This window comes from Phaenicophaeus curvirostris, chromosome 19 (genome assembly GCF_032191515.1).
Source record: "Phaenicophaeus curvirostris isolate KB17595 chromosome 19, BPBGC_Pcur_1.0, whole genome shotgun sequence".
Classification (NCBI taxonomy): domain Eukaryota; kingdom Metazoa; phylum Chordata; class Aves; order Cuculiformes; family Cuculidae; genus Phaenicophaeus; species Phaenicophaeus curvirostris.
Window position 1 is genome coordinate 5,266,024 of NC_091410.1, and position 15,279 is coordinate 5,281,302.

At 46.4% G+C, this 15,279-nt stretch overlaps 2 protein-coding genes across 3 annotated transcripts in view; both read right to left on the bottom strand.

The window, feature by feature from the left end:
- The window catches only part of ADPRM (ADP-ribose/CDP-alcohol diphosphatase, manganese dependent), a 193,257-nt gene that overhangs the window by 132,726 nt on the left and 45,252 nt on the right, over window positions 1-15,279 (bottom strand). The gene's annotated exons all lie outside the window — the stretch shown is intronic.
- Window positions 1-15,279, bottom strand: part of MAP2K4 (mitogen-activated protein kinase kinase 4) — an 85,706-nt gene that overhangs the window by 41,396 nt on the left and 29,031 nt on the right. Inside the window, exons 2-3 of one of the 2 annotated variants that reach the window (XM_069872347.1) lie at window positions 14,993-15,095; window positions 1,470-1,565 (exon numbers count right to left, since the gene is read on the bottom strand). In XM_069872347.1, coding sequence (XP_069728448.1) covers window positions 1,470-1,565; window positions 14,993-15,095 — 199 coding nt within the window. The remainder of the gene's footprint in view (window positions 1-1,469; window positions 1,566-14,992; window positions 15,096-15,279) is intronic. The other variant, XM_069872348.1, reaches the window with a different exon arrangement.

The window sequence follows — 15,279 nt, forward strand, 5'->3', positions numbered from 1 at the left end:
CTGCTGAGTGCTGGATTCTCATAGCAAGGCTCTCATTAAAGCTCCTATTTACACTACAGTTAATGAGAATCCATTCTACTTCTCTACAAGTTTAATACAAAAGCTGCTCGGCACAATGGGATTTTAGAAACTGGTTTGTGGTCAATCAGCCAAAGGAATGCTAAGATAGAAATCCTAACAAAAAAAAGCTTCCTGCAGACTGCAGGGTTTTAATAACACTGTGCACCCTTTGGAACTGCAGAGTGAAAACACAGCTCATGACTTTGGCTGACATGCTTCTATCAAGCCTTTCAAAGAGCCTAGAGAGGCAGCGATGCTTCTACCTCAACGCCTGTGTTACTTATAAAACAGTTTTCAGACCCTGCAGGCTAACACTGATAAAACAGCAATCTTTGTTTAAATTTTACTGGAGCAAGGCTCCAAATGGAATGGTCTTTTTTTTTTCCCCTAGAAGGCTAAAAACATTGGTGCTGTGACAAACCTCTTGCAGGAAGAAATTTCTTCTTCCAATAAACTGATGGGCAACAGCGTCCTTCCAAAAGAGACAGAACTAAACTGGTTTTGCTCTGATCCATATTAGTTGCCCTGAGGGTCAGTTATATTTGATAAGAGATTCCTAAAAATGAAATAGAGACATAGAAAATGTGTCTAAGGAAGGAAATTATTTAGTACAATATAGTTTTTCATCTCTTCCCTACTCACAAAAGCACACTTGCTCCCTTTCATCATGACCAAGGGGCAGAAATCCTCCCTCGCATTGCTTTGGCTCCCTATGCTCCTCCCAAACTTGAAAATAAAGATACTAACAGAGTGTGGAAGATTGCACAGCCCCTTCCACTGCCCTCAAGTTGGTGCAGCACGCTCCCAAGGCTGCAAAGAGTCTCCCTGACTTCAATGGGGTTTGGCTGAGGCTTTTAAAATGTCAACATTTCATATGAAGCTCCCTGGGTGAACCACTGCATTACAATGGATTTTGATTAACCCTGCCCTCAACACGGAAGAAACCTCTCAATTCATCACGGTCCCAAATTTAACTGAGCATATTAACCTCAAACTCATTTTGATCTGAACATGAACCAGACAGCAGCACATTCGTTGAATCCACCCTGGCTGGGTTTTCAAAGCTCACGTTGCAGTCAAGCATTTCAGAAAAACCCAAGTTAATTAATTTAAATAACATTTCTGAGAATGCTGACTCTTCCTCTAAAACATCTGGTCTCCAGAGCCACGGTCAGCTGCCCGAGGAAGAACGGGAAACAGAGGCACGAGCACATCCGTAAGAATCAACAACAGAACCCAAATACATAAATAGCTTCCAAAATGATACTGAGATGCAATCTCATTATGATTACACAAAAATCACTCAATGGAACGACACTATTTCTGAGATAGATTCCATTACTTTAAGAGACGTCATTTATGCAAGTGCGGAAAGTATTTGGCAATGGCCAAGAGAGAGGTGAGCTTACTGCAGCCTGCTGGGAAGGGTCTGGATGAGGTCCACTTCTCTCCTTTTGGAGCTGAACGGGACAATGGGATCAGTACCCAGGGTTGCTTGTGAATCACTTCATCCAGGAAAAGCGAAAACAACAGGAAAACATGATGCTGTTATTGCATGGCACAACAAGGTGTAACAGTCCTCAGCTGCTTGCACTGCCCACCGACTGCTCAGCATCAGGAAACAGTGAGCCTAAGCCACCTCCCCTCCCTGGAAGCAATGCAGTATCTGATGATTCAAACTGTATTTTAACACATTACATCATAAACAACTTGTTTTCTTACAGCAATAGTAATTACTTCCAACTGTATCATCATTCTGATCAGGAACATGAATGACTGTGTTCAACTCCCTAACCAGCACCTCTGGGCCAGTGACACGCTGTTCCCTCAAGGCACACTGATCATCGCTGTTTTCTCTGTGTTTTCTCACAGTTTCTAACACAGAACTCACTAAAATGTTATTTAAAAATATATTAAGCTTCCATCCCGAATCCACCAATCCAGGACTGGTGGTCTCTCCCAGGTGGGTTTGCCATTCATCTTACCTCTTCTCTCAAAGCATAAGTTGGTAGGACTCAACAACTACATCTTTCCTTATTATATTTCCTACTATTCCGAGGAGATCTTATAGTGACTTTCTAACACCTGAGGGGCTACAAGAAAGCTAGGGAGGGACTGTTCACAAAGGTTTGTAGTGATAGGACAAGGGGCAATGGGGATAAACTGGAGAGGGGCAGATTTAGACTAGAAGTAAGGAGCAATTTCTTCACTATGAGGGTGGGGAGGCCCTGGCCCAAGTTGCCCAGGGAAGTTGTGGCTGCCCCATCCCTGGAGGTGTTCAAGGCCAGGTTGGATGGGGCTTGGAGCCGCTGATCCAGTGGGAGGTGTCCCTGCCAAAGGCAGGGGGGTTGGAACTGGATGATCTTTAAGGTCCCTTCCAACCCAGCTATTCTACGTTTACCTCCAGAGCCACATCGCAAAGGTTAACCACCAGTAGGTATTATGAGACTTCTCTAAAAACAAAACTCAGACTCAGGATCTTTGAGTCAAGCTCTCCAGCTCTGGAAATCTTCTTTCCCAATACATAGACCTGTCATCTCAAAACGAGCAGCTCAGGCTCCTGCTCAGCTCTTGCTAGGTGGCACACATGAAACAAGCACCCAGGTACCTGCACAAATGCCCAATGCAGATGCCTACAGCAACACACGCTTCTGGTTTTGCTCAGTTCCTCGTTAGAAACAATTGAGAGAGGAAGATAACAAGCGCCAGTATTTCAACTACATGAAAATGTTTTTGCTTCAACTACTCTAAGAAGCGATTCTCTAATTTAAATTTCTATACGACATAAAATTCCAGCCCTAGTCCAGAAAAGCTAAAAGCTCTCCAACCTCTCTTTCGGGATTTATTCTCTTTCGGGGATACAAAAAACCCCAAAGCTTTGGGCTGCATCCCAGCCTGAAATAACCTGAAATTCAGTGCCAAGAACCTACCTGGCAGTATTTTATTTTGAGTGGCAGAGAAGCGCAGATGGGAGACAAGGAAATAACCACAGAAATTGCTTTTTCAGGGAGACGCAGTGATTATAAATGTGGCAACCACAAGAGAGCTAATAATTCTGAGCAGACCAAACGTGACTTGTATTTTTAAAGTATTCCTTCTCTAAGACATAAGACTTCTCCAGGCCACCGAAAGCAACCGCCTGTTGAAGGTCCTTATGTTCCACAGTGGGATTTTAAACGCTGGTCTCCTCCGAGATGGCTGTGTGGGGCAGAATTTCCTGCACTGGCTCTCAGCAGCCAAGAGGTCATTTTCTATAAATTCTGACACTTAGAGAGAATTAAGGATGCTATAAAGTGTTATTAGGCCAGAGCTTCCAGAGAATCATCTTTTTCATCTTTCACTGGTATGAACTGCCCCCTTAGAACATCACAGAGACAAATCAAACCCAGCTGGACTACAGAGAAGCCACCCCCCAACCCCTCAGCAAGGACAACTGCCTTCATGCTGCAGGAAGAGATCTTTGGAACAATCACTTTCAACTGATCCACACTTGGCAAAGGCAGTAGTTACATAGGGCATGATGGACCAGATTTACTCCAAGTATTTTTTACAAAGGAGGGAATTAAAACAGGCTCAAAGAGAAGACTGGGTAGGGTCACTATAATCCACTGTAGACCGGCTTGGCCATTTGCCCCCTCTTTTCTGATGTTTCCCAAAATGGAAGGACATCCACCTGAATCTCAAAGATGATGCCTTTAGTTTCCACCGACATAACATACCATGAACCTAGTTAATCTAAGGCCTTTTCAGAAGTCAGTTCCTCAAACAAGCAGAATCACAAAACCAATTCAGCCCTGCAGGACAACCTCCACCTCCATCACACCCACCCAAGCCACCACAGTGTCCGGTCTATGAGCTTCTTGTAGAGCAGCTGTGGGGGCATCCTGTACATTTGGTCCAGACGTCCTCCACAGTGCATGCTGGAAGCCACTCATTTATGCAAAGGATGAAACCAGAAGTTTACGACAATGACAGGTGGGGTTGAAGTAGTCTTTGAATCTGCAGACTCTTCTCTCTTTATTACCCATTTCTCAATGTGTGCAGAAGACAAAAGGGATGATTAATTCCTTTAGTATGAACCCACAAAGCAGAAGAGTTGGCACATTTCTCCATAGCCAGGGAAAAACACAAGATATTTTATTCTGAAGTGGTGATCAATGTCTGAAGAGATGAAGGATGTACTATTCTTCATTCGGTGTGATCCCAAGAATGCAGAAGAGCAACGAGCAAAGTTGATTCCTACAGCTAGCAACAGTAGCTGTTCACTGAGGTTTCCTGCAGGAATGCGGTCTGCAAGGTCCACAGCTGGAAACGTAGGGTTCAAGTCCAACATAAGTCACAGATGTGAACAGTGGAGGTCCATACATAAAACCCTTTCTGACATTTTTGTACGTCACACAACAAGCAAAAAAATGGCTGTGACCAACAGTCACGGATTAACTGGATTCCAACAGCAAGAGCCCCTCAGGTCAGAAACCAGATGCCCCATCTGTACAATGCAGCACAGAGCACTCCTACACACAGGCAGAGGTCAGACCAGTGCGTAAGCGATGTCCTACTCTGCTACATGTAAATAGTCATTGAACAATATATTTATCAAACAAACCGGTAGAGACAAAACCTCCATGTGTGTGCAGACGTATTCAGAGACATCATCAGGCACTGGTAGAGGCTGCCCGGGGAGGTGGTTGAGTCACCATCCCTGGAGATATTTAAAAGACGGGACAAGGTTTAGTGGCAGATAGGAATGGTTGGACTCGATGATCCAAGGTCTTTTCCAACCTGGTGATTCTACAATTCTATGATTACATATGATCAGCTTCATCCCATTTTCCTCTCCAAACACTAGCAGGTTTTGCATACTAAGCTAACAGTAACTGTATTTCCCCAAGAAGAAGGAAACATGGGGATAGAGGCTCTCTTCAGTCTCAGGACTTCACCCATGCTCCAAGAGGCCGGTCCCTAAGACCTACAGGATGAAACACCCATCGCCCTCATTGACCAGCTCAGAAAGCCGGGTTCATGGGTCTAGAAGAACAGAAGCAAAAGGAGAAAGGCCAAGAGGGCAGTCCAGCTGCTGAGTTGTTATATAAAAACGAGAAACAGCACCTCCTGCTCCCTGAATAAATTTTAACTGAAATCCCTGGAGGTGTTCAAGGCCAATTAGGGTGGGACTTTGAGCGACCTGATCCAGTGCGAGGTGCCCTTGCCCATGGCAGAGAAGTGGGACTAGATGGGCTTTAAGGTTTCTTCCAGCTCAAACCATTCTGTGATTCTATGATACTTTTGATCAAAACTCAGGTCCCACACGCAGCTCATCACTGGTGTGACGAAAGGAGAAATTCTGGCAACTCCCAGCTCCCATTCTGGATCTCACCTGTATTTCTTAAACACAAAAAGTTACTTTTGAACATAGATAATCAGACCACTTGAAGGCTTGAGGATGGCAACATATCACACTTCCTCTAAAAGCATGACAAATGAGTTTTAGAAGGGCTTACAGAATTTACCAGATAAAATGGTAAAGTATAGACACACAGGTCTTAAAATACTCTGAAAATTACACCAACAGATTCAAATGTTACTAAAAAGTCCATTAGGAATGGGGCTGTGGTCTCCTGTTTTCTCTCCAATTCTCCAAAGAAGATCAGGGTATTTTGGTGTCCTGAATGCTTTTAGTTATCTCCATGCACCAAGACTTACGCCCAGTTTGCATATAAGGATGCACACTGCTGTCCTTACTAGGGATTGTGGGACCTGGAAATAAAGGAAAAGAAAAAAAGGAAAGAAAATCATGGTGCTGTTCTCCCAGCAGTGTGAAGTGAACAGAAGAGCTGATCCAGGCTCTGAAACTACTTGACCTACTTTCACTTCTCCTAAGTAACCACTGCAGTAGTTACGTCTTGGTGTGAATAATACGGCTGTGCCAGGACCAGATGTGCCCTCCTTGGTGCGTGGGGAGGGCTGTAACTCGGGAATCTCTGGGTCTGCTGAACCCAAATGCAACAGCTCTGCTCCTGCCAGCCCAGGGCCACCTCTGAACCAGCGGGAATTAAACCCAAAATTCTTAAACCACACCAAACCCTCCACAGTCTGAAATCTTGAACTGATTTCAAACAAAAGCAGCACCGTACTCCAGCTCAAACACACCAGGAGATGGGGGGAGATGCCCAACTTCCCAGCAAAAAGGACTACATGTTTCTCAAACCATTTTCCTCATTAGACCACACAAATTCATAGAATGGTTTGTGTTGGAAGGAACCTTAAAGACCATCCCGTTCCAACCTCCTGCCATGGGCAGGGACACCTCGCACTGGATCAGGAGCTCCAAGCCCCATCCAACCTGGCCTTGAACATCTCCAAGGATGGGGCAGCCACCACTGCTCTGGGCAACCTGGGCCGGGGCCTCAACACCCTCACAGTGAAGAATTTCTTCTCAATATCCAGTCTAAGTCCTCCCCCTTCCAATTTAAAGCCATTCCCCCTGGTCCTATCATTTCATGTCCTTGTAAAAGGCACTCCCCGCAACTTTTCTGTAGGATCCCTTCAGGTACTAGAAGGTTGTTACAAGGTCCCCCGAAGCCCTCTCTTCTCCAGGCTGAACAACCCCAACTCCCTCAACCTGTTCTCACAGCAGAGGTGCGCCAGCCCTCAGATCACCTTCATGGCCTCCTCTGGACCCATTCCAACAGTTCCATATCCTTCTTATGTTGGCGAGTCCAGAACTGGACACAAGACTCCAGGTGGGGTCTCAAGAGAGCAGAGTAGAGAGGGAGAAACCCTACCCCTTGACTGTTGGCCATGCTTCTTTTTATGCAGCCATACTCAGGTTTATAAATCTGGGCTTTTTAAACCAAGCTGACTAAGCACAGGTACCCCCCTGGCTCTCCTCCAGGCTCTGGAGCATGACAGCTAACTCCAAAGCAGGAGCTTAGTCTTGAGTAGGCTGCAAGCACCTCGCTTTTGCCATGAGCATGGACGGATTCAAGCATGATGACTCTTATGTGTCTCAAGGAAGGATCCAGACAGCCACAGGTCACCCATGGAGCCTTGTTGCTACATAAAGTGTAGGCAGCACATCTCACTAAAAGCCAGGAACCAGAAGGAAAGTATAAAGGGTACTTCCAGCCAAGGGAGACATGTCTTCTGCACAGCCTCTGTGACCCAACACGCAGCCACACTGATGCAGATTTGATGGTGAATGAAGTCAGGTTCAGTTTGAAAATCAACATTTCCACCTCACTGCTCTACCCGATCGTTTTCCGATTTCCACTGAACCAGAATGCTTCCCCTCCCTCCAAAAAACATTCAATTCAGCAATAAAAACACAGTGACGAGCTCCATTCCCCTCCTCTGCATACACTCGGTCCATCAATGTCTTTCTTGTAGTGAGGAACCCAAAACTGAACCCAGGATTCAAGATGCAGCCTCACCTGTGCTGAGTACAGGGGGATGACCTTCCCTGGTTCTGCTGGCCACACCACGGCTGATCCAAGCCAGGATGCTGCTGGCCTTCTTGGCCACCTGGGCCACTGCTGGCTCACATTCAGCTGCTGTTGCCCAGCACCCTCAGGTCCTTTTCTGCCAGGCAGCTTTCCAGCCGCTCTTCCCCAAGCCTGGAGCACTGCAGGGGTGCTGTGGCCCCTCGAGCACCAGGAAGGCAGCTCATTGCACACCACATGGCAAACCATGGCTGAAAGGCGAAAACGCTGCTGGCAAGCAGGCAGCTCTGACCACAACTGTGTTCATCCAAGAGCCAGGACAACAGCCCCTAACTGCGCTGGTGAAGGGATAGGTGACACACAACAATCCTGTGGACCACAGAGTACCAGGAGGTCCCTGCTGAACTCTCTATACCATGGCTGGCCTAGCTTCTTATCTGCAAGACTGGGAACACAGAGCTTTGCGCAGCCATTTAGGTTTGCAAAGATAAATCACTCAGCACATGTGAAGGACTCAGAACCCATGGGAGCCAGATTAGTATAAAACGTCAGGTTGTTTTAGACGCCCAAAGGAAGGTGATTAGGTTTCCAGAGGTTCTGAGGAACCCAGGTCCCAACAGTGTGGCAGGAGAACAGGTGCTCAGCACCTTTGAAAAATCAATGCAAATTAGCTTAATGAGATACACAAGCTCCAGATTTTTGCTCCAGATGTGGAAGGCCTAAATTCAGGAGCAGAGTGCTGAGATATCAAAACTCTTGCAGAAAGAAGAGAATAGTCCTGATGCTCCAACAGACGTGGAAGTTGCTAGAGAACTTTATTTTGGTAGCAGCAGAGACCAAAAGCTCTTCTGCAGAGCAGGATTAGCACTGTAGAGAGACATCAAAACTTCAAACATCTGAATGCAGCCTGTTCAGTTCAAATCTCACTCTAACTTTGGAAGCACATTCCCTGACAAGGCAACCTACTCGAAGTCTGAGATACTGAGCAAGAGTGTTTTACAAACCTTACCCCCTCTTTGTCATCTAGACCACAGAGATAATTGGCCATATGAACTTGTAAGCTTCTGGAAGAAATCAGAGGTTAAATACAAGACAAAACTCAGTCTGTCAAGAAAGCTCCTGAAAAAAAAAAAGTGTAAGAAATGTTGCTCTGGCACTTAGACAACGGTGAGGTTTGTGTGAAAAGTGAAAGCCTGTTTTCCACAGACCCATTCAAACATTTAAATGGATTTGCTGGGTCTTTGGAGGTATCCATTTCACTTGTGCTCACTTCAAAGTACAAGCGAGCTTCCCAGTTGTAAGAGATGGATTCTTTTTGCTGCCTTAACCTACTCATTTCCGACAGCAGCAGAGGCAGCGTCCTTCAGCCTTATCTCACTCTCACAAGCAGCCCGGCTGTATTTGCTGCCCACGGAGCTCAAGCAGCCGTCTTGCCGGTAGGGAGAGGAGGGGCAGAATGATACCTTGGACCAACCTCAGACCCCAGAGCCTCCCTTGACCCCTGCCAAACTCAGTTCCAGAACTTTCCTAGAAGCACTGTGCAGGCTCACCAATAACTATAAATAATAACGCTCTGGATGAGGGTATTGGAGGCAGTGCCTGTCATCTGGAGAGAGAGGAGGACCAGAGCCCAGGTGGTGTCCTTGCACTTTTCTCTCTCTTTCCTTTTCCTCCCTTTCTCTCTTTCTTTTCTCTTAACACAGATTTAGCAGCCAATGTCAATCTTATTCCTAAGAATGTCTATACCAATAAATTCCTTTTTGGACGGATCATTTGGCATCGTTTTGCTTTCATCTAGTCCCGTGGGTGCTGAACCCACATTTTATGGAGAGATCCAGGATCTCACCCCAGCGACCCCATGTCACAACCCCAGTAATCACATGCAGATGCTGCAGCTCCCAGAAAATGTTGCAGAACAGTGACAGAAAACAAAATTCACATTATGAAGTTGTACCTTTCACACCAAAACCCATCACTACAGATTCCAGGCATCAGACCATGCGATGGGGACGTATCAGAAAGGAATCAGAAATCAGTAACAAAGATTGGAAATGCCTTTGATAGAAATGGGGAACGGACAGACAAATATGGACAGGAGAATTCAAACAGGTAATTATGAACATGTTCGTTCAGGAGTGGTAGTATATTGCAGGTGACTTCCTAACAAACTCAGCCAGCTGTAGGCTCTGCAGCTAGAGAGCCTGAAACCTCATGCCAGAAAGGTTTGGAAAAGTATAAGAGAAGTAGACACTTGAGAGAGACTTTGGAACAGCCAGAAAAATCCTTTCCAGGAAGAGCAAATAGTAAAAAAGGAACAAGTCCAACATGCAACTGGACCTCCATTTGCTTTTGAGGAATCCAGCCCTGAAGGTCTACTGAACATCTACCAATACACTTTTGGGGCATCTATCTGGAAAGTGTGTGACTCTCCGAGGCATCACAAGGAGCAGAAGGTCCACGTGGGCACCTCTGGCAGCTCAAGTCACAATGAATCCATGAAGGCACCCACATGCTACAGGGGTTCTATGGAGTCCAGCAAGCCATCAGGCAGTTCAGAAGTTTGTCAGAACTAAAAGAAGGCATTTAATTTTGTCACCTTTCCAGATGAGACCATAATGCTCCAGTGTTCAAGTTCTAAAGAGGTGGCACCTCTGACAGCCAAGAGAGGTCCCAGCCAGCAGCATGGATACTCCAGCAACCTGCTTAGAAACAGATGTCAACCAAAATCCTTTGTGTATGCTCATCTCTTAGCAGGTAGATCTCCATTCTGTAGTCTGAAGTCAAGGTCATGGCATCAGAAGAGCACAATGCTCAGAAAACCAAAAAACTCATCTACAGTCAACCAAACAGCTTGGTTCAGTGGATGCCAGCGCTGGGCAGCACAACACAGGCAGCTGCCAAGCAAACCTGTCGCACACAGCTACATGGTCACATCTCAGCAGATCATTTCTGTGTGAGTGTTATTTGAACCTCCTCTCAGCAAAGGCCACCAGCTGCAAGGAGCTCTGTAGAGCTTACACACAGATAATTGAGTAATCTAATTTTGCTTGTGACCTAAATCCTACTTGGACACAGGACAGATAAGGTAGAAGTTGGGATGGAAATAGAAATTGAAAAACAATGGATTGGAAGTTTAAGAGCTCACCCTAACCACAGCTTGTGTCCTCCAGCCTCTGCAATGCCTGCTGCAGGAAAAGCAAAGCTAGCAGTTGTTAATCTGGGCTAAGTCAGAAACACAACCTGAACTAACGAGAACCATGGTCTCAACTGACAGCTCACCACAGCCTGCAGAGCACAGCGATCACATAGCCTTGCTGCCTCCAACCAGGCATGAGCAGGAGCACACGCTTCCTTGGGCTGAGGCATCAGCTGTCAGCAAAACACACCTTCTCTAGACCGCACCCTTTCAAGTAGAAGCTCTACTCTCTGGAATTCAGGCTCTATTCTGCCTTTACCCTGGATAGGTCACATGCAAAACTATGTTTTTCATGGTGCCAGACCCTCTATGGACAGGATGGATAGCAGGCTATACCTAGACAAAATCTCTCTCTGCACTGACAGCGCTGATTGGCAGCAGTCATAGGTAAATGGAACAAGACACCTGTCCTCTGTAGCTCCATCAGTCACAGAACAAGAACAGAGCTTCCTTCTAACCCCTCAGCCTCGCTCCCTGCTGTTCAAAACATCACCCCAGTGCTCTGCCCCCCTGCCCCAAAGGATCTGTGCACATAATCACTCACGGCAGCCTTTAGTTGCAATAAGGGATGTCTCAGCTCTTGGGGACATTTCAGGGAAACCACCAGAAGGGGACATTTCAGGGAAATGAACTAGCAACTAGAAGAGCACCTCCAGCTTCTGATCTCATTCAAAGCCCACCTGAGTCTGTCTCCTACTTAAAGGTCACTCCAAAGCCCCCTGATCTTAAAACACATTCTAATTCAGAAAATATTTAGGGCAAAACCTTAGCAGCACTGGGGGAGTGAGGGATTTTGCCGCTGTCTGAGCAGCTGTAGCCTCTGCTAGTCTCCTCCTCGCTTAGTTTCCTGGTCATCTGTGACAAAGGTGACCTCCTTCAAAACATCCCAACACAGCTGGGAGCGGATGTAGTGGGAACGGTGAAGAAGGGAAGTGCCCTGGGCAGGGACAGGGCAGGAACATCAGGGGCATGTCACCTGCTACCACTTGGCCATCACAGTCCTCACTAGCCCTCAGCTCCAGGGCCACCACGTGGTCTTGCGTTCTGATGTGAGCTCTGTCTCCTACCCTGCACCCATCCCCTGTGCTCCCTGCACATCCATGGCAGCACATCCACACATCCAACTGGATGAAGCCCTGACTTGACACCCAAGCCATAAGACACGGCTTAGGAAAATCACCAAGGGGAAAGGTAAGACTGGGAGGGGCAGGAAAAAGATTTGGAAACCTATGTCCCAACTTTCTGTATTCAGCAGTGTTTAATCTATGTTCTTTCCAACTGCAAAATGAATTCCTGGGCCCAACAAAAAGCCTCTAGCCACAAGAGCAGTGAAGCTCTGGAACAGCCTCCAGGCAGGAGCGCAGCAAGGTGTGATGCTCATCCCGCTGCAGAAGGTCTCCTGTGCCACGGGATGCCAGGCAACTGGGAAGCACTGGTTACAGTCTTAACTGTACATTTTGCAATTGAGATTCCACAGCCTTTGAAATCCTTCCCCTAGACAACATGCCATTAAAAACAAGGAACTAGCATGAAGGAATGGAGTCAATAATTGCACACAGATCACCTGGGAAACCTCCCTGTGGAAACCGCATCGAGTCCTGTCCAGCCTACGGGTGCATCACAACCCTGCTCAGTGTGGCCAAACTCCACATCTGGATTACAGTGATTCCCAAAATTATTTCCTCCACATTCCCAACTTCTTTTCCAACACTCCTGAGTTCTCTACAACTGAGAAAACAACCCTACAAAGGAAGGCAAACTTATACCTTGACAGGGTACCCATTTTACCAGGGTATGGAGAATCGGCACAGAGAGGGAGCTCAGCTATACCCAGTATAACAACATTTCCAGGGCCACCTCCAGCACGACGTGCATTCCCTCCTCCACAGCAGCATCTTTGATCCAGTGATATGGTTTACACAGAGGTTTCCTCCTTCCTAACACACACAGAGGCACAAGGAGCTCCATCTGCTCCTTGGCTTTCAGCCTACTTAGTAAGAAACCGCACTCTTACCTGAACGTCCACCAATCCAGCCTGATCAGTTCCCCAGCCAAAACCTCTTAATCAAGCAAAATAAAGCCAATGAGCAATTTCCATCTCACGGAGCTGCAGGTCACTACTGTATGCCTCCTCTTGCACCCCAGCCAGCACTAGGTCCAGGCAACACGCATTTGACACCAGGCCCCTCTGTCCTCCTGGAGGCAGGAGCAATGGGACACCTCCAGATCAGTGGATCTATGTCACAGAAACCCAAGTTTTTTGTGAGGAACTGACCTCTCTGTATCTTCAGATCCACCCACCAGGACCAACAGGGTCTGCACAAGGAAATCACCTGTGCTGCCAAGGGCAAAGAGGCCACCCCTCTCCATCAGGCTGGGAAGAGAAGCAACTCAGTGAACAGAAACACACCTTGCGCTGGGAACACACCTGGGCCAGAAGGTCTGGAACACTCAATTCAAATCTGGTTCGAGACAATAGAGGAAAAAACATTCCAGCCTCTCTGGGAAGAGGCAGGATGCAGATACATCACCATGATGCAAGACAAACACTTGAGAGAAGTGTGCAATCAGGAGATGTGAATCTTGGTTTTGAGAAACAGCGTCCATGACAGACAACACAAAGGATGTGAGGATGAATTAGCTGTATCCAAGCTTGGTCCACCCTAACACAGAGAAAGAAACCCAGCCAACAGCATCCACCCCTTTCCAACAGAAATGGCTATTACAGCTCATAGTCTCCCAAGAAAGATTTAGCACAGACGCACCACCACAATTTTTGGCACTTGAACAGCTATCATATCCAACCCAAAATACTTCCAAGCCCTCAGAACCAGTTATACCACTAACCAGCCCAGGATCCACCCCCTGCCAACAACTGCAACTCCTTTGGGACAGAGCAGCAGCTTCTTAATAGTCACTTGAACAAACACGAAACTTAAGATGCCACCAACTAACAATGAAAGTTCTTCTGTGCTAGACAGGAGCCAGTGAAACTGAGAGAGAAATTCGTGTAGATAAACACAGAAAAGTCAAATCTCTATAGATTGCTGATGGCAGGAACTCACTAACTGAGACTATGTCCTTTATTTAATAGACTAGGGAGATTTGAGAGAGAAAGGAGCCCCAGATGGGTTCTACAGAAAACTGTTACAAGGATTTGAGGATGTGATGAGACACAAGAAGTTCATACATAAATGCCAGCGTTATACACAATACTGTATTTCAGAAAGGAAAAGAGAGAGAAAGAGAGAGGACTTACTGGAAAGGTCACTTGGGATGGTAAGAAGAATCTAAGGTACACTCTAAATTTCTAGATAATGTAATTACTGTTGATAACTCATCAGAAACATATTTCTAACTCAATAAAAGCTTTCTTGAAAACTCCCAGCATAACGAAGCTCCCAGAAACAGGAACAGAGCCCAGAGGGTATGTCCTGGGGAAGCAGAAGGCACTGAGCTCAAGCAGAGAGGCAGCGGCATGCAGAGCCAAGCAGAAGCAGCCTATAACCAGGGACAACCCAGGAGCCCAGGCGGCAGGGAAGCTGGAGGGGCAGTTTTGGAGATCGGCTACTGACAAACTCGAGATCCATGGGGGAACTTAACAGAACAGAAATGAGACATCCTGATAAACTAGCCGCATTCTGCCACACGTCAGGGCTGGGGGCGTGCCACCCATCGATCTGGATTGGTGGATCTGAGGATGCAAAGCTCAGTTTCTGTGATGATGTCTCACTGTTACTAGCGTCAGGAGCAGTTCCATGCCACGCCTGGATTCACACTTTGGACAGGGATACCCTGTTGCTGGCTGTCTGGGAAACTCAGTGAGAGCCAATCACTGCGTAACTCCCTGACACCTCCTCATTGGTGGAATGACAACCCTCAACCCTTTGTTTGTTTTAGTGCTGAAAAAAAACCTATCCCAGTTACATCTTTCACAGAAATAAGAACTTCTCTCTAACGAAAAGTAATAACCACTGAAAAAAGACACAGGACTATGACAGCAAATAGGTCGGGACATTAATTATAGGCATATATTACATTACCAGCTAAAATCTACCTCAATTTAATCAATTACGAAGGCAGTAGCTCCAGTGTAAAACAGGAATATCCCACATTTAACCTTTTTTTTTAACGAGGGAGGGGAGGGGGAAAAACAATCAATCTTCTACAGTGACGCAAACTGACAGGTTCGAACTACCTACAGATAACTGAAGTAATCACAGTGCATTTAAAATGTGATGGCTAAGTCATTTCAAAGCAGTTCCACTTGTTGTGCCTTTGGCTTTGTACTCACATGTGTGGATTTTGGAAAGGAACTCCCGAAGTGTTTAGGGTAAATCTTGCTGTGGACTTGAAAGGTGGATTTGCAAAATTTAACTTCAGCGCTTTGCGTTTACCTGGGAGACAAGGAACAGAAAGTCAGCAACAAAATGCTAAGAAGCATCTGGAAATAAGCATAAAAGAAGACATATTGTATGAAAAGGAAAACGCATTTCACAACAACATTAGAAAACCGGAGCTTGTGTTAGGGACGAGGAATGGAGAAATGGAGTCAGCTCTCACCCTGAGGCCTTCTCCCAT